General features: G+C 34.4%; 1 protein-coding gene across 1 annotated transcript; it reads left to right on the top strand.

Annotated features, from left to right (window-relative positions):
* Positions 1 to 2828: 2828 nt before the first annotated feature.
* On the top strand, positions 2829 to 26199 carry LOC132738717 (protein eyes shut homolog). The gene is made up of 27 exons (XM_060726309.1): positions 2829 to 3704; positions 4085 to 4189; positions 4892 to 5028; positions 5948 to 6173; positions 6554 to 6712; positions 7014 to 7182; positions 7653 to 7906; positions 8503 to 8707; positions 9126 to 12859; positions 13198 to 13326; positions 13645 to 13939; positions 14446 to 14570; positions 15911 to 16115; positions 16562 to 16737; positions 17289 to 17456; positions 17761 to 17841; positions 18161 to 18400; positions 19379 to 19550; positions 19848 to 20011; positions 20554 to 20817; positions 21125 to 21253; positions 21416 to 21535; positions 22015 to 22275; positions 22752 to 22903; positions 23371 to 23519; positions 25040 to 25140; positions 25570 to 26199. The coding sequence occupies exons 1-27, from the start codon at positions 3662 to 3664 to the stop codon at positions 25731 to 25733; spliced, it is 8127 nt and encodes a 2708-aa protein (XP_060582292.1). The 5' UTR covers positions 2829 to 3661; the 3' UTR covers positions 25734 to 26199.
* Positions 26200 to 26657: the final 458 nt, after the last annotated feature.

Raw genomic sequence — 26657 nt, 5'->3', positions numbered from 1 at the left:
CATTGATTTTCCCTATATGCATATAGTAAAACCTTAAAAAATCTTCTTTTAAAGAACCCAAAGAGCTAGAGCTAAGATATTTAGCATGAAACATCCTCTAATGGGTGTCTACCAAGTTTGCTCAAATAAAAGCCCTGGGGTCAAATTTGGCCCTGCCCCAGGGGGTCATTGATTTACCCTATATGCATATAGTAAAAAACTTAAAAAAATCTTCTTTTAAAAAACCCAAAGAGGTAGAGCTTAGCTATTAAGCATGAAACCTCTTCTAGTGGGTGTCTAACAAGTTTGTTCAAATAAAAAGCCCTGGGGTCAAAATTGGCCCCGCCCCAGGGGGTCATTGTTTTTCCTTTTATGTATATAAGTTAAACATAAAAAATCTTCTTTTAAAAAAATCTTAAAAGGTAGAGCTAAGATATTTAGCATGAAACATCTTTTAATGGATGTCCCCTTTTTTTGTTTTTTTAAAGGGGCCCGGGGTTAAAAAATTGGGCCCCGGGCCCCCCGGATATTGTTTTTCCCTTTTATGTATATGGGGTAAAAACTGAAAAAATTGGTTTCGGGTTAAAAAGCAAGAGATGGGATTTTAGATATTAACGGGAAAAAATTTTCTAGGGGAAGTGTTTACCAGTTTGTTCAAAAAAGCCGGGGGACAAATTCCCCCGGGCCAGGAGGGTTTTGGGTCTTTGTTTTTCACTTATATGTGGTTTGGGTAAAAAACTTAAAGATTTTTTTAGAGTGGGAGTTAGTATTTATCATAAAACTCTTAAAAAGGGGATCTACCAGTTTTTTTAAATAAAACCCCCTGGGTTTTAAAATTAAGCCCCCCCGGGGGGCCTTTAAAACAGGTGGGGCGATTTAGGGCATCGGGCCCTTTTTTGTTTTTTTAAATACTGTAAAACCGGTTTGGGAAAAAAAAAGCTTACCCGCCCAAGAATTTTGATTTTCCTTTGACAAGTCTATAAAATTTGGGGATAAAACGGGTTTTTTTAAAGTATTACTTTTTTTAAGTTTTAAAAAATTAAATTTTTTACGGGCTTAAAAGTTGATGTTTAAATTTCCAAATTTTTTTAAAGGTTTTATTTGTCGGTGATTGAAAAAAGGAAATTTTATAGTTTTGAATTATTTTTAATAAACTGGAAAAATTTTTTGTTTTTTTTAGAAATACATGAAAAATAGGGTTAAAGAAATTTTGCAAAAATATCCCTTTTTTTTTGAAAGTTTACTTTTTTTTCAAAAAGAAAAATGAAAAATGGAGAAACAAATGGATAAATTTTATTAAATATTTTTAAAATCCCCAACATTGAAAATCATAAAAAAATTATGCCCCCGGGGAAAGTGTGAAATAAAACTTGTTTTGTTTGTGAAAAAAGCGGGTGTGTTGCAGTCTTTGTCTGTCAAACCGCCCGGGAAAGCTCAGAATATAGAGGGGTTGGAGTGTGAATTGGGGGGCCCCGGGGTTTTGTTTCCCAGAGGGGTCCCAGGCCTTTCTTTTGTGATGATTCTTAAAATCTTTTACGGTCATTTGGCATTGTCCTCTGCCCCTGGAAAGGGAAACAGAGTAATCATTTTCCTTGCGAAAGGGGAAGGGCAACTTTGGGAACGATTTGTTTAAACTGTGATTGGAAAATTCCCCCAATGGGGTTTTACCGCCGGGGAACCCGGGGGAAAAAACTGTATAGTTGTTTTTCGCCCCGGGGTAGGCAGTGAACCCCCATTTTTTTTTGGAAAATACTTTAAAATAAGGGCCCTCACAGTGAAAAAAATGCATCACCACGACCAACATCTTTTGACATAGATGTACAATTTGTGTACTTAATGATCAATGTTTCTGGCAATAAGTGTATGGTATGACAAATATATTTTGACCTTTTGTATAAATTATTGTGTTATTTGAACATTTTAATCGATGTGGGTACAATATGTGTCACACGACCATTATTGACCTGTTCAAGTACAATATACATTTTTATAGACTGTCATATGGCCTAATATTGACCTGATTCAAGTACAATATACATTTTATAGAATGTCATATGACCAAATATTGACCGGCGTGCGTGCAAGATGTGTCACATGGCCGTTATTGACCTGTTCAGGTACAATATACATTTTATAGAATGTCATATGACCAATTATTGACCTGTTCCAGTACAATATACATTTTATAGAATGTCATGACCAAATACTGACCTGTTTCAAGTACAATACACATGTTATAGAATGTCATGTGAACCAAATATTGACCTGTTCAAGTACAATATACATTTTATAGAATGTCATATGATCAAATAATGACCTGTTCAAGTTTATAGAATGTCATTTGAGCAAATATTGACCGGCGTTGGTGCAATATATACTTTATAGAATATCATATGACCAAATAATGACCTGTTTCAAGTACAATATACATTTTATAGAATGTCATATGACCAAATATTGACCTGTTTCAAGTACATTTTACATGTTATTGAATGTCATATGATCAAATATTGACCTGTTCAAGTTTATAGAGTGTCATTTGAGCAAATATTGACAGGCAAGCGTGCAATATTATTTTATAGAATATCATATAACCAAATAATGACCTGTTTCAAGTACAATATACATGTTATTGAATGTCATTTGATCAAATATTGACCTGTTCAAGTTTATAGAATGTCATTTGAGCAAATATTGACCGGCAAGCGTGCAATATATATTTTATCAGGTACGTATATTAATATACGTACCTGATTTTATAGAATGTCATATGACCAAATATTGACCGGCGTGCGTGCAAGATGTTGCATTCCATGATGAATAATCTCCTTTCTATAAAATATTTACCAGCATTGATTTAAACCCCAACAACGTTACAGATGTATATACAGAATTATTTATCAAGTTATTTAGAAAATCTGTAATCAATTTAGCGCCTTTGATAAACACAAGGAAAGCGGGATTTATTGTATCAGTTTTTTTCTGCATATGGAATGACTTTAAATACATTAATGATTTCTTAGCCCGAATACATCGGCAATTTCGTAGCGTTGTAGCGCGATTTATATTTGATAAAATAAAAGTGTTATTATTTACATATAAACAATATGGAGACTTATTTATTTGCTATTATCAAGTTGTGAGCATTTGATGAATAGGAACTGGAATTTATCATTGTATTTACATAATATTGCAATGGTGTATATGAAAAGAATCTGTTAAAAGAAAAGAAACGAAGTAAAACAATTTCTAGTCAAGCAATATACAGTAGGCCTATTTTAAAGATTATTTGTAAAGAAACGTGTGCAATGCATTAGATGTTAATGCGATGGATTTGTTTTCTTGTGTAACAAACGAATTTAATCAATATGAGGAACATAGTTTGAAGTAAAACTCAAATGTCCTTCGAAGAGTGATAGGAAATTAAAGGAATTATATAAGTACTATTTTACTCGTTTCGAGAAAACATACCCAACATATTGAAGTTTGCGCAAAGATAATTGTTAGCTGTTGCAAGAAACTTGGATAGAAAATGTGAAAAATGACCAATAAAACGCGAGTACTTTTGCACGCGCATGAAAACTTCATTTACTACAAATTGCATGTACTGCACGAGGAAATAATTCAATTTTGTGAAATGGTAGTTAATATTCGAAATGAAGAATGACGTTAAAGTACGAAAATGATTATTTTCGGAATGGTGTGGATTTTAATTACGTATAATGGTAAGTTTGTTAAATCAATCAGGATAGCGCAACTTATTTAATGAATGAAATAATCATTTGAACTTTAATTTCTTAAGGTTATCCATCCATTATTAAAATCTTGACCCTCATTGTTACGGAGAAAAATCGTCAATTTTCAAGTACGCTTTCACTTTTCTAATATGTAGGGCGTCTGGTTGAACGCATACTATAGTAGCTTGTTTTAAGAATATAATTTAGGAATTTTATAATGGACGAATGACACTTATTCTAGTTAATGATGATTTCTGTAGGCGTCCGTATTCATGTAATCGCGTATTTAGATTTTTCAAAGCATAATTAAATTTCTTCAAAAAACATTGTATTTTTAGAATGAGAAAGACTGTATGTTGTATTTTCAGCAATTCCCATACAGTGTCAAGAAGTCACGTGTGCTGGTCTTCCGTGTAAGAACAATGCACTATGTGAGGATACGGAAGATGGTTACCGATGTTTCTGTGTAGACGGTTTGTAAACACTTGAAAGCTTTTTGTAATACAGTTGTAACATATACAGAATTTAAGAGATTCAACTTCTTCAAACAAAATTCATCGAGTTATTTAAGTGGTCTATCTTTAAACGGACTTTTGTTCTACAGTGAATATCGCGGTTTCAATGCTGTTTTGCCAAAGCTATAATGAGGTAAAATTCCGCATAAATAATACAATGATCACCAATCTTGCCTTTGCCGGGAAGACTTTCATTTGCTTCAATAACATGCATTTCCGTTAACTCACGGACATATTATTATGTCCTAGTTTGTTTTCCATATGAAGTGTTTAGTTAGTGTGGCTTTAAGATACAGTGTAGCTTTTAAGTAGCGCCACTGTTGTTCATTGATAAAATCGCCATAAGATTTCAAGGACACGATTTTTGTAATTTTGATGTTGAGCTCGTAAATTCTTAAACACAGTGTAGCTAATATATAGTCTGACATGCGCTAAACTTAACTCTAATAAGTGCAAGCTGCCTTTTTTGGAATTTGTAATACATTGCAATACAAAATATTCATGTGGTAAACATTTTTATCCGAGGAACTTCCGCCATCGTAAATATATTAAACTGTATCAGTTAGCATCATTATTGTATTAACGGTCTTCCATAATTTATTGTCTCAGTGTATTACGGGTGATTATAATTCTAGATCAATTTCTTTTTCTTTTACATAGGTTTTGCAGGAGAAAACTGTGAAATCAATTTCGATGACTGCATTAGTTCCCCATGTCGCAATAATGCCACGTGCATAGATATTGTTGCAGGATACACGTGCACGTGTTTACCGGGATTCACGGGCAATGAATGTCAGGTTCGTATCATAGCTAAAGAGACTTCAGCGGACAGGTTCTATAGTACTGCTAGACCAGACCTGTTTAGCACAACGTCAAAATAAAAGCGATACTTAAAGTTATGGAAGCCAGAACTATTAATATCATATACATTCAATACCGCAAAATTCGAAAAGATTTACACATATGTTCAACTTTTGAACATTATAAAAGTTGTAAAGCATTACATGTGTAACTTCTCTAGAATTGATAGCAGATTATTTAGCTTAAAGGCACATTATGCCTCAGAAACGATTTTCCCTTCTTTTAAAAAAAGGCAAACATGTGTTTTAAACGTTTTAATGAAGGTATTAGAACATGTATTATGATGTAATTAACGCTGAATGTGACATTATTCGTCATAAAAGTAGTAAATATAAAAAAAGATGTATTTTGACTTCCATACAAAATACGTAATTACTATACAATGTAACTATGTACTAATTTCCAAAAAGCAACAGAAGCAAACAATTTTTTTATGTTATTGGCCAATGACGAACTCTTTTTGGACACTATAACTGGACACTATTTTGAGAAGCAGAAAATAAAATCAATGCTGCAGCATAATGGGCCTTTAACTTATTTTGATTCCATTAGGCATCTTATCTTAGAAGCTGAATATGCAAATGAAAATATGGAACGCCGCAACAGTTAAACAGTTACTGTCGGCTTAGTAAATATCGAAGTTTGTTTTTCACATTTATTTTTTCTTTCACTGTAACCGTTTACCTTTATCAATACAATAAACTTATCAATAACTTGGCAGAATCAATTAGGATCTATCGCTGTGGACTGCAAATAACTTGTGACGTTCTGTTAAGATCATTCGAGTTTTATTATTAACAACTTTATGCATTTTGTTTCATTTTAAATATCAGACATTCATTTTTTCTCTGTCAGGTGAACATTGACGAATGCACATCAAGTCCATGTCTGCAGAACGGTAAATGTGTAGATCTCGTAAACGGTTACGCTTGCGAGTGTTTCCCGCCATTTAGGGGAGACAACTGTACACTACTTCCGTGTGACAACGCACCATGTGAAAACGAGGCATTATGCAGAAATGATGTCGGTTTTAACGAGTCACTCAGTGGTTTTGTATGTGACTGTATCACTGGATTCTCGGGTAGGAGTTTACTTATCTGATAAATATGAATTAAGACATAAATAATCAAAGTGGTCTTTGTCAGCATCACTAAATGAACTTATAAGGTCATCTTCAATTTTATAAGAGTAGATTTCTTAAATACATACTATATATAATTGGCTTATACTGAGAATGAATGGTGTTTCAACTACATCTTATTAAAAGTGTTATCGGCAATCAAGCCATAAATTACGCTCAACATCCTAAAGAAGTTACTATTTAAATGCTGATATTCGGATATCGCGCTAACTTAGTATTTACTTTTATAGGTTTTTAATTTGATACTATTGTGTTGGCTCTCTAATGTTTTTTTTTTCTTGAAACCCATATCATATTAAGTATTTTAATTATGTCTGCAGGGCCTCGGTGTGAGATAAATTTAGAAGACTGTGATCTTGAAAACTTCACTTCCTGTTCTGGTAATGGACTGTGTATAGACGGTATCAATGATTACAGTTGTCTGTGTGAGCCAGGATGGGTGGGGGATTATTGTAATTTCCCTGTAGATGACTGCATAGGTGCGTATATTTGTTGAAGAATTGGTTAAAGGAACACAATATTTCATTCCTTAATTTACCAACACTATTGAAAACATTTTCATGTGAATTACATAACATAAAATACAATCTACTACCAAAAGTATAGCAGTGAGTTCACAAATATATCAATCTGACCCTTAATATTTCATTTTACATGTACTCCTAAATAAAAAGTCATATAAAGATTTCAGATATTTTATATAAGTTATAATCGCTCAGTTCCATCAAGTTTATTATTCATTTAATATTTATCTTCACTCATTCATTAATAAAATTTAAGGTAATTCCTGCAAAAATAATGCAACATGTACTGACTTACATTTGGGCTACATGTGCACGTGCAAACCGGGATATGAAGGTTCATTATGTGAGCGGGAACGAGACGAGTGTTCTTCATGGCAGCCGTGCGAAAATGGAGCAGTTTGTGTGGATCTCTTTAACTCTTACAGGTATTTACTTATGTTTGAATCGATTACTGAAGGTTAGTAGAGGAGATCGATTAATGCACAAATTTAAAGAATAATTTATAATTTTATAATTTATCCCTTATTAATTATTATCCCTTTACTTCTATATAATTATATGTGGTACGTAACCTCCAAAATTGGTACGTTTATGCAGTGGTACGGTTCCTCCATGGTACATGTACGTAACCTCCAAATTCCTTTGAAATTATTATTAATTTTCCTTCAGATAGAAAGCTACCAAGAACAATTTAGGCACTAAGATGGTAGCCATTAAAGATTCTTACTCATTTAGAAAAACAGCTAGTGCCTTTTATCATGGGATGGATCTTAATCGGGAAAACGACCAGTATATCGTGAACGAGTTTTTATCAACATCTTCCCTTGATTATCTTATATGTACAAAACAGCTGCTTAACTAAATACCGTATGAATACTTTTCGTTTTTGATTCAGATGTGAGTGTATGGAAGGATGGTTTGGTGTTAATTGCTCACAAGAAGTGAACGAATGCGAAAACAACGAATGCCAAAATAATGCGCAATGCATCGATGTGATTGGTGGATTCAAATGTAGATGTCCGCCATTTTACACCGGACTACTATGCGAGGTTCAGTTCAATCCTTGCGCGCCAGAATATAATCCGTGTCAAAATAACGCAAACTGCATTGTTCCTCCTGATGGCCAATACAGATGCTACTGCTTACCAGGTTTAATTTATAATATTAGTTTATTTCATATTGAACAATAAGCAAAAGTGCTTATTAAGCTTTTTGTAACTGTCTAGTGTCTATATCCGGTTAATATTCAATATAATTCAGGAAATGAATTGTGTATGCAACGATTGCATTTATAAATGAAAAGAACAATAAGTTAATAATAAACATACGAGACATGTGTAAATTTCGTAGATAAAACCAAGGTCAAAATCACCAAAACAAACATTAACTTGTATTCATGGGCCAAACAGGTTGGATCAGCAACATTTTTAACCATTTTGCTTCTATATGAGTTAGAAAACGTCGGAGTTGTGTCAGCAGGACAACGTTAATCAACTCTAAGTCATTGAAATCAGTGTGTTTCTTTTACCCTCAACCTTCTGAACATGCGGCTTTAATTAAATTCTATATTAATTGCCGAGCATAAGGCGGACTATTTTTCTAGCACTAATTTAAAGATACCTTAATTTGTGCTTCAGAAGGGGTCGTAATAATACTTTAGTATAGATATTGCTAGGTTAAATTCTAAAAGAAAATATGTTGTTTATTCCAAATAGTCTTTTACTTTTTAACATGTTTCATTTCAGGGTTCATGGGAATTCATTGTGAGGTGAATATAAATGAGTGTTTGTCAATGCCTTGCGAGAACAACTCCACATGCGAGGATATTACAGCCGGGTATATTTGTCATTGTACACCGGGTTGGCAGGGTCAGAATTGTCAAGATAATATAGACGATTGTGCTTCGGACCCGTGTCTGAATGGTGCTGACTGCATGGATCTCCATAATGGGTAAACTTACAGTTTGATTTAAAATCGCAACTTGTCAGTCTTCGGATAAGGACATCGAACACAATAGTAAGACTACACAAAACGGATACGGGCTTTCGTCTAACTTACGCTAAGAAACTAAACATGTAAACAAAAAAGTAATTTAATGCAAGGAGTTGAAGACTATATTTATGCAAACAAAATCGAGTTTAAATCCACCAAATACAATACTAGTGCATGTTTATTCTTTCTTGCATTTGAATTTTAAAATAATATAAATATCACATAGCTGTCTGATTGCGCCGGATACGAAATGAGATATTATATTTCCCTAGATAAGGGAGATTTAATGAGTTTTCAAACTCTTAAAAGTTAAATTTGGTTAACATTGAATAATATATAGGATAGCTTGACATAATGTATGGTTTATTTTTTACAGATTCGAGTGTAATTGTACTAGAGAATACCAAGGTCCTACATGCGACGAAGCTGTCGACTTTTGCCGGAGAAATCCATGTTTTCACGACAGCATTTGTGTAAGTTTTATTGGGGGATACAGATGTCTCTGCTCGACTCCATATACCGGAGAGCATTGTCTGGATCTGATAGACGCTTGTCAAAGCGCCCCCTGTTTAAACAATGGTACTTGTATGAACACCGTTTCCGGTTATCAGTGTAGTTGTAAGCTACCATACACAGGAAGTACGTGTAACGAGCTTGTAGATTTTTGTGACAGTGCACCATGTGTTCTAGGAACATGTGTTTCACTTGCAGACGATTTTGTCTGCATTTGTCCAGAGTATTTAACAGGAAAACAGTGTGCTGACGTTGTAGATTATTGCCTAAACACGCCGTGTGAAAATGACGGGAATTGTATAAATGCTGAATTTGATTTCCGTTGTATATGTGCATATGGATTTACGGGCAAAACTTGTGCGCAAATGATTGACTTCTGTATTGAAGAACCGTGCCAAAATGAAGCCAATTGCTCAAATATTCCTGGTGGTTTTCAATGTATATGCCCGCATGGATTTACTGGCGATTTATGCCAAAATGTGTTACCAACTGTGATATCTTCAAGTATATTATCAACAACTTCATCATTAACTGATAGTACATCATTGTCTTTATCATCGTTCTTTATGACACCATCATCATCATTTGTAACGTATATCTCAACTTCAGCTTTATATTCAATACCAAGTGTTCAAACTTACATGTCAACGAGTGACTACGTTACACATTTATCTATTAGCCCATCTTCCGTTATACAGTATACGCCTGCCTCAGAATCAGTTGATATTACAACGAGAACAGGCTTTGCTTCTATTTCAAGATCACTTCCTGACAGTTTAATTAAGACCGTGTCATCTACCTCATTTCAACTTGAAAAAACATCATCAACAGGTGCTATTCGGATCTCATCGTCCGGGCTTTTGTCTACGTCAGTATTTTCAATGGAATTAGTCTCTGCAGTTAGCACATCAAACAGTATGATTTCAAGTTTGTACAACAAAACTTATTTTCCAAGTAAAAGTGAAACTTCTCTTGTCATGTCAATGTCTTCCTTGAATTATTCAATTGCAATACCATCTTCATTGACTCATTCAATTGTAAAAACAACTTCCTTGAATCATTCAGCTGCAACATGGACTTCTTTGAATCTTCCAACAGCTGCGTCTACTTCCTTGAATATTCCAATCGCAGGGTCGACTTCTTTGAACCCTCCATCTACAACGTTCACTTCTTTAAAACTCCCAACTTCAACGTCTAATTCCTTGAATCTTTCAACTGCACCATTAACATCATTGAGTCATTCAACTGCAACAGTAACATCAATGAATTATTCATCTGCAACATCAACGTTATGGAATTATTCATCTAGCAAAAAAAGTATATCAGAGATGTCGGTCGAATATTCAAGTATAAGTGTAACCCCTCCTGCAAGTGCATCACAATATATTTCAAGCACGGCATTGTCTTCTTCCACTTCATTTACTTCAGATTATTTCAGTAGTACCACTTCAAATGAACTTTCTAGACAGTCAACCACACTAAAATCTACAATGATCAATCCAACAAAATTCAACTCTTACGTATCTACATCAAAAGAAAGCACAGTTTTCTCATCAGATATCGCATCAAGTATTCCACATTTGTCATCTTCCAAACTATTTGTTCCTACCACTCCTTTAAAAGATGCTTCAAGCGTATCATCTGCTTCATCAACATTTGGTCTGCCGGCATCTTCCACAACATCTTTGTCACATATATCACCATCAAAGTCTTCCTCATTCATACATCAAACATATAGTACTGATCATATCACAACATCAATTCCTCCAAGCTCAATATTAATGTCCTCAATGACAGAAATTTCTGATTCATCTAACCTCGTACATCCCTCATTTACACAGACAGAAGTATCATACTCACCGGCATTAATCTCAAGTAGTCTCTTCTCAAAATCTGTTTCATTTGCTCTATCTTCTGAGGCTGTATCAACACAAACAACCATCGTTCAACTGGAACAGTCATCAAACTTTTCCGATAAGTCGCTGTCTTCATTGTCGAAATACATTAGCACATCTGAAAATATTTTCTACTCAAGTTCTAGCGCGAGTCTTCAGCAATCTAGTGGCGACTCAACACCAGTCTCATTCGAACAGACATTTACAGCAACACATACAATGGACTTTTCAAGTAGGAGCGTCCCGATGTTTACTTCCATAGACAATTCAGTAAGTCAAGAAAAACACACATCTAGTTCAACTTTACGACTTTCGACTACAAAACCATTTTTGACATCAGAAAGCACGTTATCGCGTTCTACATTGATGTCAAGTTCAGTTACTCAGACAATGTCAGATTTCACACAAAGGACTACTTCTGATTTTACAATTTCTTCTACGATATCAACTGATTCTTTATCACAACAATCAGCAGCATCTTTGGTGATTTCAGGTGACCTTAGAACTTCCACAGATTTAGATTTCTCCTCAACTATGTATATGTCATTAGATAGTGTAACTTCATTTCAAAGTTTGAATTTATCTGATTTATCTGAGAAAACATCGATTAATACCACCGTATCTCTTGTTCCATCGAACCTTTCTAAACTATCGTCATCAAAATCACACACGACTCTGGGTTCAAGTCGTTCTAGAACATTAATTCAAAGAAGCAGTGAAAGTCTGAAGACAACATCATTCAGCGGTGATTTTCAGACAAGTCATATGTTACGAACAATCTCTTCAATATTACCAACAATGTCGTCGACAGCATTATCTCCAACATATAGCAAGGAAATCTCCTTTCTAACAAAAGCTTCACCAATGTCATCACCTGCGTTCCCAAGTACATCTTTTTTCGTGACGTCTAACCTTTTAACTTCATATTCAAGGCCATCGAAGTTGTCGGTAAACAAATCTGAAGCAAGCTGGGCAATCACGCATTCTGCATCTACTGATTTTGCCATTGAATCGTCAAAAATCATGTCGTCACCCGATATTAGTCCAGTGTCTCTGGTCAGTTCAAATTCTTTAAGCCCTTCAGATGAAAATACCATTTTGACAACACCTAGCTTAGAGATTACAAAAACTTATGAGAGAAGTAGTTCGAATGACGTAATAAGTAAGAGTAAACATAGTGTTACATCTGTGTCAACCATTCCAAACATGTCTTCCAACTTGTTTTCATCTGAGAGTAGTTCATTCATAATCACATCTGTTACGATTTCTGGAATTGAATCAACATCAACTATCTTACAAATGTCATCCTCAGGAATACTGCAACCGACATCAACATTGTTTGATAACTTATTATCTTCTTCAACAGAATCAGCTGTGGCTACATTTGTAAATTCAGGAATATCACAGTATGGATCATTGACATCTCCCAATTTGTATTCGTCGTCTTTCCATGCGTCTTCAACATCGACTCTTGGACTTTCGACGTTTACATATTCAACAGAATTTTCATCAACCGCTTCTGTCACTATACAGCCATCTAAAAGCGCGCCTTTTTCAACGCTTTCCTTATCAACTACGACACCAGGGCCATCTACTTCGTGTGAATCTTTCGGATGCTTTAATGGTGGGGATTGCAAAGAGGATATATCCGGAGTCTACTGTGATTGTGGGGATAAATATATAGGCCAAAAGTGTCAGACAGGTAATGTTCATCCTTTAAAAGTATAAAACGCTATATTATTGTATCCTCACTATTTGTCGACCATTTTCAACTATCACCTTTCAACCCCATTGACTTCAACAAATAAATCAATACGAGTATGATATGATTTAGTGTTAGAATTGACTGGCCCTATTGGTTTTGTTATTTATAACCAATCAAAAATGAAACGGACTATCCATTTATTCATTTCTTGGGAAAACCAAATTATGTTATTTGCCACAGACAAAATTACTTGTATTTATTGTTCCTTTTCATCTTCGCAAATGAATCAACCTCGGATACACACCGACTTGCCTAAAACAGTTCTTTCCTTACAGAGGCAACGGCTTGTGATGGTTATGTGTGTGAAAATGGCGGAACATGCACCGTTACCATGACAATTTTCAATGTACAAGTACCCAGATGTTCTTGTCAACTGCCGTTCTACGGACCAAGGTGTGAAAATGGTATGAGCTTAATACCTTCAATAATCTTCCTATAGTTTTATTTTTCAGGTACTTTTACCTATTTAGTTTGAAATTTACTCTACATTATGCGCTTTTAGCACGTTGGGGTGTCTATATGATTTTATACTTCTCGTTTGTAACGTCAATTTTTAATTGGATAATCGTGATGTTTATACAAACTTTATAAACGGCTACTGTTTACTAATGAATTTACTTAATTTTCTACAAATGATATTATACATACAAAAGTATGCTTTCCTGCTGCACATCATATAAATAATGCGTTTAATATGCACTCCTTAATTTTGTCTATTTTAGAAAAGCTGATTTATTATCCAGCTTTCATTGGCTCGTCTTATCTTGAGCTGACTCCGCCAGATATATCTTCTGACCAATCAAACGAGATATATGTTTCAATAAAGACCACTCAGATGGACGATACAATTTTGTATTCAGCCAATCGAGAAGCAGATTATAAACAGGCTGCATTTATGCGTCTCTATTTGACCAATGGGGAGCTTCGTTACATATTTTCGTGCGACGGTTTCATGAATGGAGTTGTCGAAACTGGCATGACAGTCAATACTGGCGATGTATATGAAATTGTCATACGGTATAAAGTACTTAAAAATATTTTTGTAATGAACAAGGATGATAGATAAAGATTCTATAAATAACACTAAATTGCCATTATTCTAATTTATGATTTTAATAATGCATAATAATCAATTTTTCCTGAAACATTAAATGCAATTTCACCGTGTAAGATTTATTTAGTTCATTTTAAGCAAAGTTTCGCAATAAATATTGCCTTTTTGTATTTAATCGAGAAGACCGTTGAAATACTATTTTCTCTGTTAAACTGTATCAGGTATGTTGTTAGTTATATCTCCAGGCGAGTCGAAGTTTATCCGTGACAATAATCTAATTGATGACCGGCATTGAATGAAATGGTCTTTTGTCCCACCGTTGACTCATAAATCATGTGGGATTAGTAGCCGGTCACTTGCGGAGAAATTGATAATGGCTGGATAGTTATCCAGGAAAGCCTGTTATATGGCCATAAATATGTTTGATGAGCGTAAAAACAAGACATTTGTTTTTTAATTTATTTTCAAGACAAGTGTGGTCATCAGGACCAGGAGAATGGTGCTCATCAGCTGTCATTGTCAACTCCAGGGTGTTTGTCAGTAGTCCTATACTAACAGTCAGACATTCCCAGTTACTAGGAAATCTGTATCTAGGTATTCTTTATAATTATTTTAGCTTTGTTCTCACCAACACAATGAATGTCATGTAGATTTTCCAGCATTACCTCAAATCATATTCCATGCGTTATTTTATGCACAAACGGAGACCTGAGTAGAACCACTTTCCTGTTAGCGAACTGGATAGTTTTCCCGTCCCTGATGAGAACCGAATCAAAAGCTGTCGGTGGCAAGACAACATTATTTAAATTAATCAAACTGATCAGAATGCGCAAATATTTCTAAAGTACGATTTCACAGCAGACACATGCGTTAGACCTCCTATAAAGCCAAGTGAAAATAATTTAAAGAATCCATTGCTTTTGATAAAATGTTTTGATGGGCCTCTTATTACTACCAAACTTGTACAAAATCGAATCCGCATCGGAATCAGACAAATGTTGTTTTCATGGTTGGCTCAAGAATTTGGTGTATTTTTTTTAAACAAAAATTTCTACAGTTTATATTCGTACAGAAAGAACAACTCTCCGGTCCAAATAACCGAGCATGGCAAGGGGAAATCTGCTGGACATATTACTTGGATTAGATTTGGACTTTGGGCCTTATGTTTATGTATAGAAGGCTCATATAACTAATAAAAAAACGAATCCGCGTCGGAATCTGGCAAATGGTGTTTATACGGTTAATATATTCACTTTTTATACACAAAATTGCGTGCCCCCCCCCCCCCCCCCAAAAAAAACAAAAAACACGGAAATCTCCCCGACATTTTGCTAGCGTTCGAGTATGGGCCTGATATTTTTGTGCAGAAGAACCTCCATACTATTACAATTAAATGCATCATAACTCTCATTTCATTATGAACTTAAAATACTATGCATAAGGTAAATTCCGGTAAGAACGCATCGAAATCAGGCAAATGGTTCTTTCACGGTTGTCTCAAGGATATTGTGTGTAAATTTAAGAAAATGTCTACAGTTAATAATTATTTTTGATAAATATGGCTTAAATAGACACACGGAAAATATGCTCATTTTAAGGAAAAAGCAGTCATTGGGCTTATCAAAAATTATAAAACTGTTTTTTTTTATCTAAAGCTTTTTATTTTTGATGTCCTGTTACAATTTACAAAAAACTACTACTTGGCCATACAACTAACTCATCTTTTACTTCTACGTTTTGGTGATTAGTACAGTACGTGATAGTGGTCGAGTATTTTATATGGAAATCAAAATACCACTTTGTTTACATTTTGCTGTCTTTATCAATAACTATTTTATTTTCAGCGCTTTCTATAATTTTGGTAAAAAATTGTTGTATTGTGGCATTTTCTTATTTTTAATTAAAGTAACACAATTAAAGGTGTTTTCTTCTAGGAGGAATACCACGGTACACATACACAGATGATGTCATTTCCGGTACTCACATAATGGACGGCTTCATTGGCTGTATCCATAATTTGCAGATCAATAAAAAAGAGATTGACCTCGTTACCATGCCGATTAGAGGGGTCAATATTGACAACTGTAATGTTCCCGTGTGTCAGCACGATCCGTGTAAAAATGGAGCTACTTGTCACAGGTATTTGGTGTATATAACATACTTTTGACACCGTGGCTTTAATTATTCCATTATTTCAATTTAGGAATTATAATTGATTTCATGCTTGATTGAAATCGCACCACATACAGGTTATAAGTACGTCATTGTGTAGCAAGCAAATGTAATGTTAGTGTTTCAGTAAAGATCATCTTAATAAATGTTTATAAATTTTCTTGAATATTACGGCAAACTCCAAGAGTCATATTGAATGAATCACCGGTATTTTATGAGTATGAATATTTGTAAAGGTCGTATAGCAAATTAATCATGAATTCCCTAACCTATATCTTAGAGAACCAATCAAATAGTATGGAGACTGATAAAAGTTCTTAGTAATGCGAAATTTAACCGCATCTGCACATCACGAAACAGCTTCGTATAAGGTTACATTGAATTGTATAAAGTATTTCTTCACCTCAACAAAGTTCTGGTGAAGAATGGTACTGCAGTTGTCCTTCCGGATATGGTGGCGCCCTCTGCGAACGGAAGTTGTGTGACGTCAATCCATGTCAACATGGCGGAACATGCATAATTCAAGAAAAGGCTCGTGATCAGTTGTGTCTTTGTCCGTATGGTAGAGGTGGTGCTCTGTGTAAAGAAGGTAATAAGATAAATAATTATGTAATTGAGGGTTCAAATCCAAGTATGAAATATTCGCACATATTCAAATATTTCAAATTAGAAGGTTTATTAAATATGAAAATTTCATCTTTAGTTCATTATTAAAGCGTACATAATTATAATGTTACAAAGAAAGGAGCAACCTTTAATAAATCTTACCATTTTGCCATGCTTGCTTAATCCTTACTAAACATCTTCAAATTCGCCGAAAGGCTATTTCAGGGTGATGAATCTTTTCGCTTTGATCAACAAGCCCAGGGTTGTTATTAAGGCAAATGTAAAGGAAATATTCACTGAAAATGGTCATCAAATTATTAAGTTACGGGCGTTATCGTCATTACTATTACTATAAAAGGGTTATTCGGCAAATCGCGTAGAATTTTTAAATATGACGTTTCAAAATGAAACCGTTTTCAATGTCACTTGACACTTGCATATTTTTAAACCACAAAAAAGACTGACTTTTATTTGCATGCAGTTGCATTTGTAGATGAATTGATCAACATCTGTTAAATGGTATATTTATTTCAGTTTTACCTGTAGCAATACCTCACTTTGTTGGAGACAAATATGGCTACAGTTCATATATCGCATACGCGCATCCACACTATGTCGAGACTGATATAGAACTTGAATTCGACATCATACTTGATAATACATCTGCCGACACAAGTTTGATCCTATTTATGGGAAATACGGGTGAGATTGCTACTTTTTACCAAGTTTGTCGTACAAAGTGTAAAATTGCTTGGGAAATATAGTTGCATACTTCTGTCACGCAGCTTTTGGTTATGTTTGCGGACATATGGGTTTGAAAATATCTTGTGAGCACTGTACATTTAATAAATTTATAATATATGTGCCCACCCCAACTTTTATTGTATAATAACATTGAAAATATCCTGGCATACGTTTGCCTCGCATTTTTTATTGTATAATTACATGTACTAACTATTTTCCTAAATGTATTAAGTGATTGTGGTATGTTTTATATTAATATTAGGTTCATATGACGGTAGGAGAGATTTTATGGCTGTGGGTTTGGAATTCGGTTTTGTCGTGTACAGATTTGATCTTGGCTCGGGTAAGGCATTTTATATCCATATAATAACTAGAGCGTTTGCTGTGTTCGGGATAGGAAATGAGATCTGTATCAAAATAAATGTGTCTAAGGACTGATGGAAAAAAACCCACAAAAACAGTCGAATGACAACAATGTTGCATCTGAGAGTGTACCCAGTATGTCATCTTTCGTGACAAAAGGGTGTGACTGACATCAAACAAAATCGTTTTGTACACGATAAAAATATAACACCTGCATTTAACCAATGTTTAATTCTATCCAGTACTAATACGTCAATGTGAAATTTAATGTTTTTAGGTTATGGATTTACTATTTTCAGGCTATGGACAGATTTATAGTGCAAGAAAACTTGACGAGACCATACATCACCATTCCATAAAACTTGGACGAGCTGGAAACTCTGGTTGGCTTCAGGTCGACAACCAGCGAAATATAACTGGAAAGAGTCCCGGTGTTCTAACGGCACTAAATACAAACTCAAAACTCTACTTTGGTAACGTCGATGTGTCAGAAATTGGAGTTTTGCCAAATGGGGCGGACTTTGATGATGGGTTCAAAGGTCAGCATAAGATAAATTGGAATATTAAAAGAAAGATTAAATCAATACATGTATTTATTCACATTTATAAACATGCACTGCCTATCTTCTCTCTTCCCCTCGGTATGTGTACCTCGGTGAGAGAACACAGGGCATCGGCAGAAGATTTGAAAACTGGGGACGGCGCAAAAGATCGGAACTTGTACTGCCGACCAGCTGCCGATGTCCTGACTAAAGCCGAGGGGAGTGGCCCTACAAAGTAGGCTTTGAGTCGACAGGGTTCGTGAGCCCCTAGCACGGTTAGACGGCTTGAACGACAGGCCTTTTGCTGGCACCAACAGCCCATGTAAGGGCTACCCTTTCATTAAGTCTCAGGTTACTGTACATTAAGGTTCTCATTGACCGCCGTACAGTGACCTACTTTTGGCTCAAAATTCATATCTTTGGCTAACACTCCGTGGAAATTGCATGTAAATTATGCCACTTTGTTCTTCAAAATTAAGTCTTTAAGGGCATGAATGGTGACATACCCGGGGTCCGTACTCGACAACAAAAGCTGCATGTTGTGCTATTTCGGGCGGATGGACCCGCATTAGGCATATACTACATACATACATGCACTGCCTATTATAAATGAATTCAGAACTTGAATGTGTTGTTCATTAATTTCATCGTCATCTGCGAGATCGTAAAAAACTATAAACTCCCCTTTGCTAGTAGTTGCACAAAGGCGTGATAGAAGTTTTTTTTAACAAATTAAGAAAATGTTATAGATTTGAAATGCGAGTTTCTTGGTTGGTTTTTGTTCATTTATGGCTTTTTATTAGTGTGTCCCCCATAACCTTTTGAAAGCATTGAAAATTTCGATAAACGATAAATTGAAACTGAAGTGTTGCTCTTTTTAAGAAAGAAAAATGTATAAAGTTATTTATACAACATTCATAATGAGTTAAAACTGAAAATGATATCGACAATATATCAATAATATATTTGTTTCAGGGTGCATTTTCAACATCAGGATAAGAAGCGATATTACACAGTTTATTGTCCCCGGTAACCCACCTGGACATGTTATAAATGGCAGAAATGTAGGGGAGTGTTCCTCAATGTCTTGCGACCAAAACATGTGTCAAAATGGCGCTGATTGTCGAGATCTTGGCGCTTCAATTTAGTAAGCTAATCTTATTCATGTTTATACCTTGCCAACTTGAACATTCTATTATTATACTTTAAAGGGTTGCATATTCTAAATGAACATTATTATGTCTTTTTGCCTAATCCAAGAAGTATATACATAATGTAAAGTGAGTAGAATTGCGAGACTTTATTGTCAATATAGCATTTAAATATCATATAACACTAAGAACTGAAAGTAGAAAATATTTAATCTTACCGTTTAGTTTGGAAAAAACAAAGACAAAAATATTTGGTAGATTTGGAACTTGAGATCAAAAATTTCTTATTTCAGTTGTGCTTGTAAAGAAGGCTGGAAAGGCACATTCTGTACAGATGTTATTACTGTTTGTGATCTTGCTCATGCGTGTGGAGACGGAAGTACGTGTGTTCCCAAAATGTCTGATGGCTACCACTGCCTTTGCCCACTTGGAAAGAGAGGGACACATTGTGATGAAGGTAGTATGATACATACCGGTTAAAACGAACACCAAAGAGCATGCCAATATTTTACTTATCTCCCGCATAAAAATTTTTTTGCTCGGCGTAAATAAATAAATTCATTTCATATTGTTGCTATCTAATTTGACTGTACTTATATTATTTGCTGTTTGAAGAAATAAGCTTTGTAGGTGTTTTGTTTCCGTCTCATAACTTGTGAATAGCATAAAACTAATTTTTCGAATCAGTTGTTTAAAAAAATATTAAAATGTCAGATTTCCATGCTCTCGACAATTTATTCCGTAAAACTTAAGGTTGCAGAGCAGAATATGTCAATAGCAGCCTAGACGGAATTAAAGAAGAGAATTCAAAGAATACATTTTTCCTGATATCCATTAGGTTTTAATATTTTGTAACAACAACAATGTACTTTCCAGCTTTCCTAATTTAGGAAACCTCATGTAAAACCATCCGCCTTTAATGGGTTAGCTTCCTACTTATATGCCACAATTGCAGTAATATTTTACGGCAACTCGTGAATATGATTTCCCATTTTGTAGACATGAACATCAGTGACCCAATGTTCCTCGGAGAAGGGTCTTACATGGCGTTCCAACCGTTGTATATCAAACGTCAGATACAGATTCAGCTTCAGATCAAACCGAATATGTCTGAGGGACTTCTTTTCTATGTTGCCCAACGCCTTCATAGTCATTCTGGCGATTTTCTGTCCTTAATATTAAATAACAAGCGTTTACAGCTGAGAATCGATGTAGGGGCTGGAGTAAATATGATTGAACATATGACCGAGGTTTCTAATCCGGGTAGGTAACTTTTTCAATCCTTGTTAAGATACTGCTTCGTTGGTGGAATATAAAAATTCATTAATCCTAAAATATGTTACGACTGGAATAAGATCGGACCATTGGTGAATGCTCGTGCTGAAGGCTTGAATCGACTTATTGATTGACAATGAAATCATACATACAGAACTTAAATGATTGTTTGTGAACCACGACTTGTATACCCAACAAAATTTTAAAAAGTAAATATTTCTTTACACATATCTTTATGATGGATAATGTATAAAGGCCATCGATTTATTACTACTAATTTGTTTTCTAATTACAGATAGATGGTATACTGTAGAAGCAGGAAGAAATGTGACACACTTCTACATTTCTGTAGATGATGAAACGGTCACAGAACAGTTACAAGGAATGATGACATTTCTAGATGTTACAACAGACTTTTTCATCGGTACTCGAAATTATCTTTGAATTTTCACTAACCATTAATGACTCATATGTCTTGAATACTTAAGTTGTCCATGTTTAAAGCTTTTTTTTTGTATTTTCAGTTACGTCAAGCTCGTACATTACATGAATTGATAAATTTAACTGCATTGTTATCATTTTATAGGCGGTCTTCCAGACTTAGAAGATGCTTCCCCAGAAGCTTTTGAGAACGAACCAGAAGCGTTTCATGGTTGCATCAGGGACTTTGCCGTGAACGAAAAGCAGTTACAACTGAATCAAAATGGTACTTTTACTTAGTATGAAGTTTAATGGAATAACATGTTATTATAAAAAGCAAATCTATTTAGTTTATATGCATATCTGTTGTATAACAAAAAGCTGAATGAGAAGTTTCTAAATTCGAATAAAAAATTAGACAATTGTACCAATTAACAAAATAATTCGTTTAAATATTATTTTATAATTTCACAAGATTTCGATATCAATATCATATTTGAAGGTAAAGAGATCATTTATTTGGTTTAAATCCCATAACTAGTTATCGCGCCAATTCTGCTATATGCCATTGCAAATAATAAGAGATCATTTTACCCTTTTCCCGGATTATTATGCTGTAGTATGATTTAGAGCGATTTCTTGCCCACTGACCGGAGGTTTGGTCTTTTGATAAAAGATATCAAAGTAAACATTACATTTATTGTTGATTTCTGTAATAGCTGCTATCTTATATTGACTTTGTCTAAAATAATTTCACTGTTTCAGGAGCAAAATACGGCCGTAACATTGAAGACTGTGACGGTACAAGATGCGGGTACGATGTTTGCAGGAATGGAGGAACATGTTCTGTTGAAGCTGATGATGAGTTTAGCTGTAGTTGTACGGGCTCGTTTGTTGGTGAAACGTGTGACATACCCGTACAATGCTCTAACCACAGCTGTGTACATGGCATCTGTAGAGCAGCAGGGGACGACAGTTATAAATGTGATTGTTTCATAGGATGGCAGGGAAGGTTCTGTAGCGATGGTACATTAAAACTATATATTTTACTTGGTTGTAATGATAAAAATTGGTCCTCGACCACAAAATAATTTCCAATTATCCCAAATATAAAAAAATGTAGTAAAAGAAATAAAAAATTAATAATTATGTTTTAACAACAGTAAATCTACAATGTTGAAAAAGCAACAGTGCTGATTTTGCCGAAGCTAAATTCGATCAATTACATGTACATGTACCTTGATTTTGATTTTTTAAAACTTTTTTTATAAGTATGTCTTATCATCCCTAAAATGTTGTTGTGTTATTAATTGAAAATTGAAATCTTAACCATTACCCCTACTGAATTTCTTATATTGACTAGCACAGCTTCCGCATTTGTAAGTAGGCATGTGCAGGCTGGCCTGACTAGCCGTGTTCTGGTGGCAAGACTCGTCACTTCCGGTTGCTGCAGGGAAAAGGTCAAGAAAAAAGTAATAAATGTGTGCATATGTATATTTCAGTGGCGGATCTAAAGAATTCTGTTTACTTCTCGACCGGAAGTTATATGAACTTTATTGATGACGATTTCCCGCGGAGTAATACATCAAAAACGGATATCTCGTTTTCATTTAAAACGACAGTTATAAACTGCATTATGTTATGGAATGGACAGGTAATTTATTAACCTAACAAAAAACATGAACACTCCATTTTTAGTAATTGCTTGACACAAAAGAGCAAACAAGGGACATTCTTTTGCTTCAAATATGTTCAAAATCGTCTAAAAGTAAAACAATCTTGAAAAGTGTTCTTAAATATGCATGGGCAGCGATTTCAACGCGCATTAATGGCTGGTTTGTGTTATGTTGGCTTCTGTCCCTTGCCTCATTTTCCGCCCAACTGAAACACTAAACCAACTTTAAAAAATGCCGAATATGTTATTTTGCCACTTTGAATGCAATTCTTCAAAAAACGGTGGTTTTATTTACTCCGTACAAAATACATGTATACCATAACCTTTACTTAAAATTTAATTACATTGTATGTTATGATGATAAGAAATAAACGTTTTGCAATTTCAATCACATTAAAATGGGTATTTTTACTATTTAATCTGTTACTCTTTTTTTTCGCCAAAAGACGTACACGGACGATGAAGATTATCTTGGCGTAGGAATACAAGATGGCCTACTGAAACTTGTTTGGAATCTTGGTTGGTACTCAAAAGGAGAAATAATCACACCTCTGAAGTTTAGTGATGGAAAATGGCATAATATTACAATTGAAAGGTGAAATATTATCTCATTTTACACATCTTATGTCTCCTTTTTTGGAAGTTCAAATACAGTTGGAATTAATTGGGATTTTGGAATTTAATTAATTAGAATTGGTTCTTTAAAGAGTTCTTTAGATGCATTCTTGATTATACATCTTAAAGATAAACTATGCTCAAATTTGATATTAGAAGTTATTGATTATTGCTACACAGTCTCTTTGTAAAAATAAAATAAACATGTTTTAACTTCACATAAAGTAGATATAGTTTGTTTAAGATTCTACACACTATAGGTGGTCACAATATGAAATATAATGGTAGTTTTTTTTAAGAAAAGACCAACCAAAAGAACGCAGCTTCACGTACATAGTTTATTCATTCTTTTATTCAGATTAGACATACTCAATAAGAATTTTATAGATTTCAATAAATTTCTGTGATTAAAGTATTTTACTCAAGGATGAGCACAGTATATCTTTAAACTACCATTTTATAAAATATAACTTCTAACCTGAGGTTCAGTGTTGTAACAGCATGGCATATGACACATCACTCATTTTTTTAAGTAAAGTAGAAAAGTCCTTCGTTAATTGTACTAGCATCGATAGTCTTCATATCGTACAATCATATAGGCGCCCCTCTCAATACCACCAACACTTGATAACTAAAGCTTTGAAACAAAATGTCCGCATGTTTGAGTGTGGAGGCAAAGTCGTCATTCAGCAGTGACTCCTCTTTTACCAGTCATTTCCGAAGACTCTCATGTCGACCGGATTAAGGTCTCGTAGTTATCACTATTTATTTTAATAACAAAATGATGCGATGAACGAACAAATGCAGACGGCATTTGAGATTAAGTTTATACATGTGCTATAATGTTCCCGTTAGTATTTTATCCCAATGTTCAAGATTATAGTGTCTTATTAGAAAACCTGTAAATGTTTTCATTGATGTACATGACCAGTACTGAAGAACACATGCAGTCGTGATGTGTGTTAAAACTGAAGGCCAGTGCGTAACTGAAAAAAAACCCCAAAACAAGGTTTATTTTCATAAGTGTTTGCACGTTTTTTACGTGATTGTTCAATTCCGAAAGGCGCTAATGCACAGTCAGTATATCGAGATCTCACACTATAACAGTCAAGGAATGTTGTAGTTTATTTTAATATGCATACTTGGACATGCAGTGATGTTTCAAATTACATAAGCCAGCATTACTTTAGTACGTGTTGAAAAATACTTGCGTTGTTGTTTTTTTTGTTGTTTTTTGGGGGGTCGTTTTTTTTTTATTTCTTTTGATTTTTTGTTGGTTTTTAATTATTATGATTACTATTATTTCTTGCTGTTTATTGATAGTTAAAACTTGCTTTTTTCTTACGAGTGTAATGAGTGTAGCTTTCTCATTTTTCCACGGTTATAAAAGGACATTAACTGAAGGTCCGTATATATTTTGTCAACGAAACGAAATTTTTTCTATAATGGTTTTTTTTACAAGACACTGAAGATAATTACAAACTTATTAATATATTTCAGGGAAAAGCAACTGTTAGTTCTGAAAATTGATGAGCTGACGTACGAAAGTCGAGTATCCGGAGACTTTTTCACTTTGGACACTTTCGGAGCGTTCTATATAGGTAAAAATGTTTAACCATTTTGTGTGGATTGTTTTTAACATTACAGATTCTTTCAAGAATCGACCTTCTTCTTTACAGTTTTTATGTATTTAGCTTAAAGTAGGACGCTCCAAGATTTGTTATACTATAATTATTTTTGAAACTTTTTAGACACTGTCGTGAGTATAAATTAAGCCAGAACATGTTATACGTCAAAATACGCGAATTTGCTCTCCATCCGCCAGTAACGGGATATAAATATGCCGGTGAAACGATGAAAATAGTAAATTCTTTTATATTTTACATAAAACAGGCAAAGTTTCACTTGAAATTTAAGTAACATTTGTTCATTTGAATGTATGTTTCATAAATTTTCTTTTCGAAAAATTGTTAACTCATTTGAGGGCATGAGCATGTTTAAATAAAGACGAACTTATTTTGTTTTTAAAGGATCGTTCAAAGACAATGACGTGGCACACAATACTCTTGGATATTTTTTGGAGCCATTCAATGGATGCTTTAAAGATCTTCAGATTTACAAGCAATCGGCAGTGAATTTTAATTTAGTACAAGATGGAATTAATATACTTGCGTGTGACAGTGTAAAATGGTGACATTATGCAATGTTCTTTTACTTTTTATTGGACCCAGGATAAAAACGGACTGACCCGGTGTAATGGGGGTCTTTATTAGCGTTTTCATAACAAAAGAAAATTAATTTTACAGAGTAGTTTTACGACTTGTGTTGTGAAAGTGTTGTGTTTCTAATCCGAACTTTCTTCTGGTCCGGATGAGCCCGGATAAGACAGGTTCCTCTGTATCTGTGTTGACTGGCGTTGATGAATGTGATTAGGAAAGCAAAAATGCAGTTTTGCACATTTGTCATGTTAAACATTTTAGGCATGTTGTCTAAATTTGTTTGCTATATTTATATGACGTTGATTCTTTTGTTTTGTTGTTGTTTTTCTTTTAAAGAAAATTATTCTTCATTAACAATATTACATTTGTAAATATATGATGAAAATATGATTATATATTTGATAATGGAAATGTCTGGCTCTGCCAGGTTATGTCAATTTATTGAGTGTTTTGTTTTAATTGTGAACTGTGATAAAAATGAACAAATCGGAAACTCTTACTACAAAAGGGTTGTTAATTATGCGACTTCCACCCCACAAACCGCGACCCCATATCAGATAACTAACAAGTCTTTCGGATGACCGAGGTCCCATTTAGTTTAAACAGAAGACACATTCTCGGAGTCGTTTTTGGAACCAACCAGTTCTTGGTAATGAGTGTAAAGTTTCTTGCTCAAGGAAACAACGGCAATGAAGTGGTTTGAACCAACACACCCAGCAATACTTGGATTACTAGTTCGACGCGTTAACATCTTCATGTAGATGGACCTTGACCGTCGACATGGGCTTGATTTCAGTTATTTTCTAACTAAATGTCAAATGCAGATTTGTGGATCAGTCTTTATTGCATTTAACTGATTTAATTCAAAGAAAGTTTATCATCGCATATAATGGTATTTG

This window comes from Ruditapes philippinarum, unplaced genomic scaffold (genome assembly GCF_026571515.1).
Source record: "Ruditapes philippinarum isolate M1 unplaced genomic scaffold, ASM2657151v2 ctg777_1_1_1_1, whole genome shotgun sequence".
Taxonomy (NCBI): domain Eukaryota; kingdom Metazoa; phylum Mollusca; class Bivalvia; order Venerida; family Veneridae; genus Ruditapes; species Ruditapes philippinarum.
This window is presented reverse-complemented; position numbering and strand designations above follow the sequence as displayed.

What these genes read in the sequence shown, in the direction of transcription:
- LOC132738717 (XM_060726309.1), top strand. Translation starts at nt 3,662, where the DNA reads ATGATTATTTTCGGAATGGTGTGGATTTTAATTACGTATAATG. An exon ending in GTATATGAAATTGTCATACG is followed by an intron (nt 13,940 to 14,445) that starts GTATAAAGTACT and finishes TTTATTTTCAAG; the next exon opens with ACAAGTGTGGTCATCAGGAC. An exon ending in CCTATTTATGGGAAATACGG is followed by an intron (nt 17,457 to 17,760) that starts GTGAGATTGCTA and finishes TATTAATATTAG; the next exon opens with GTTCATATGACGGTAGGAGA.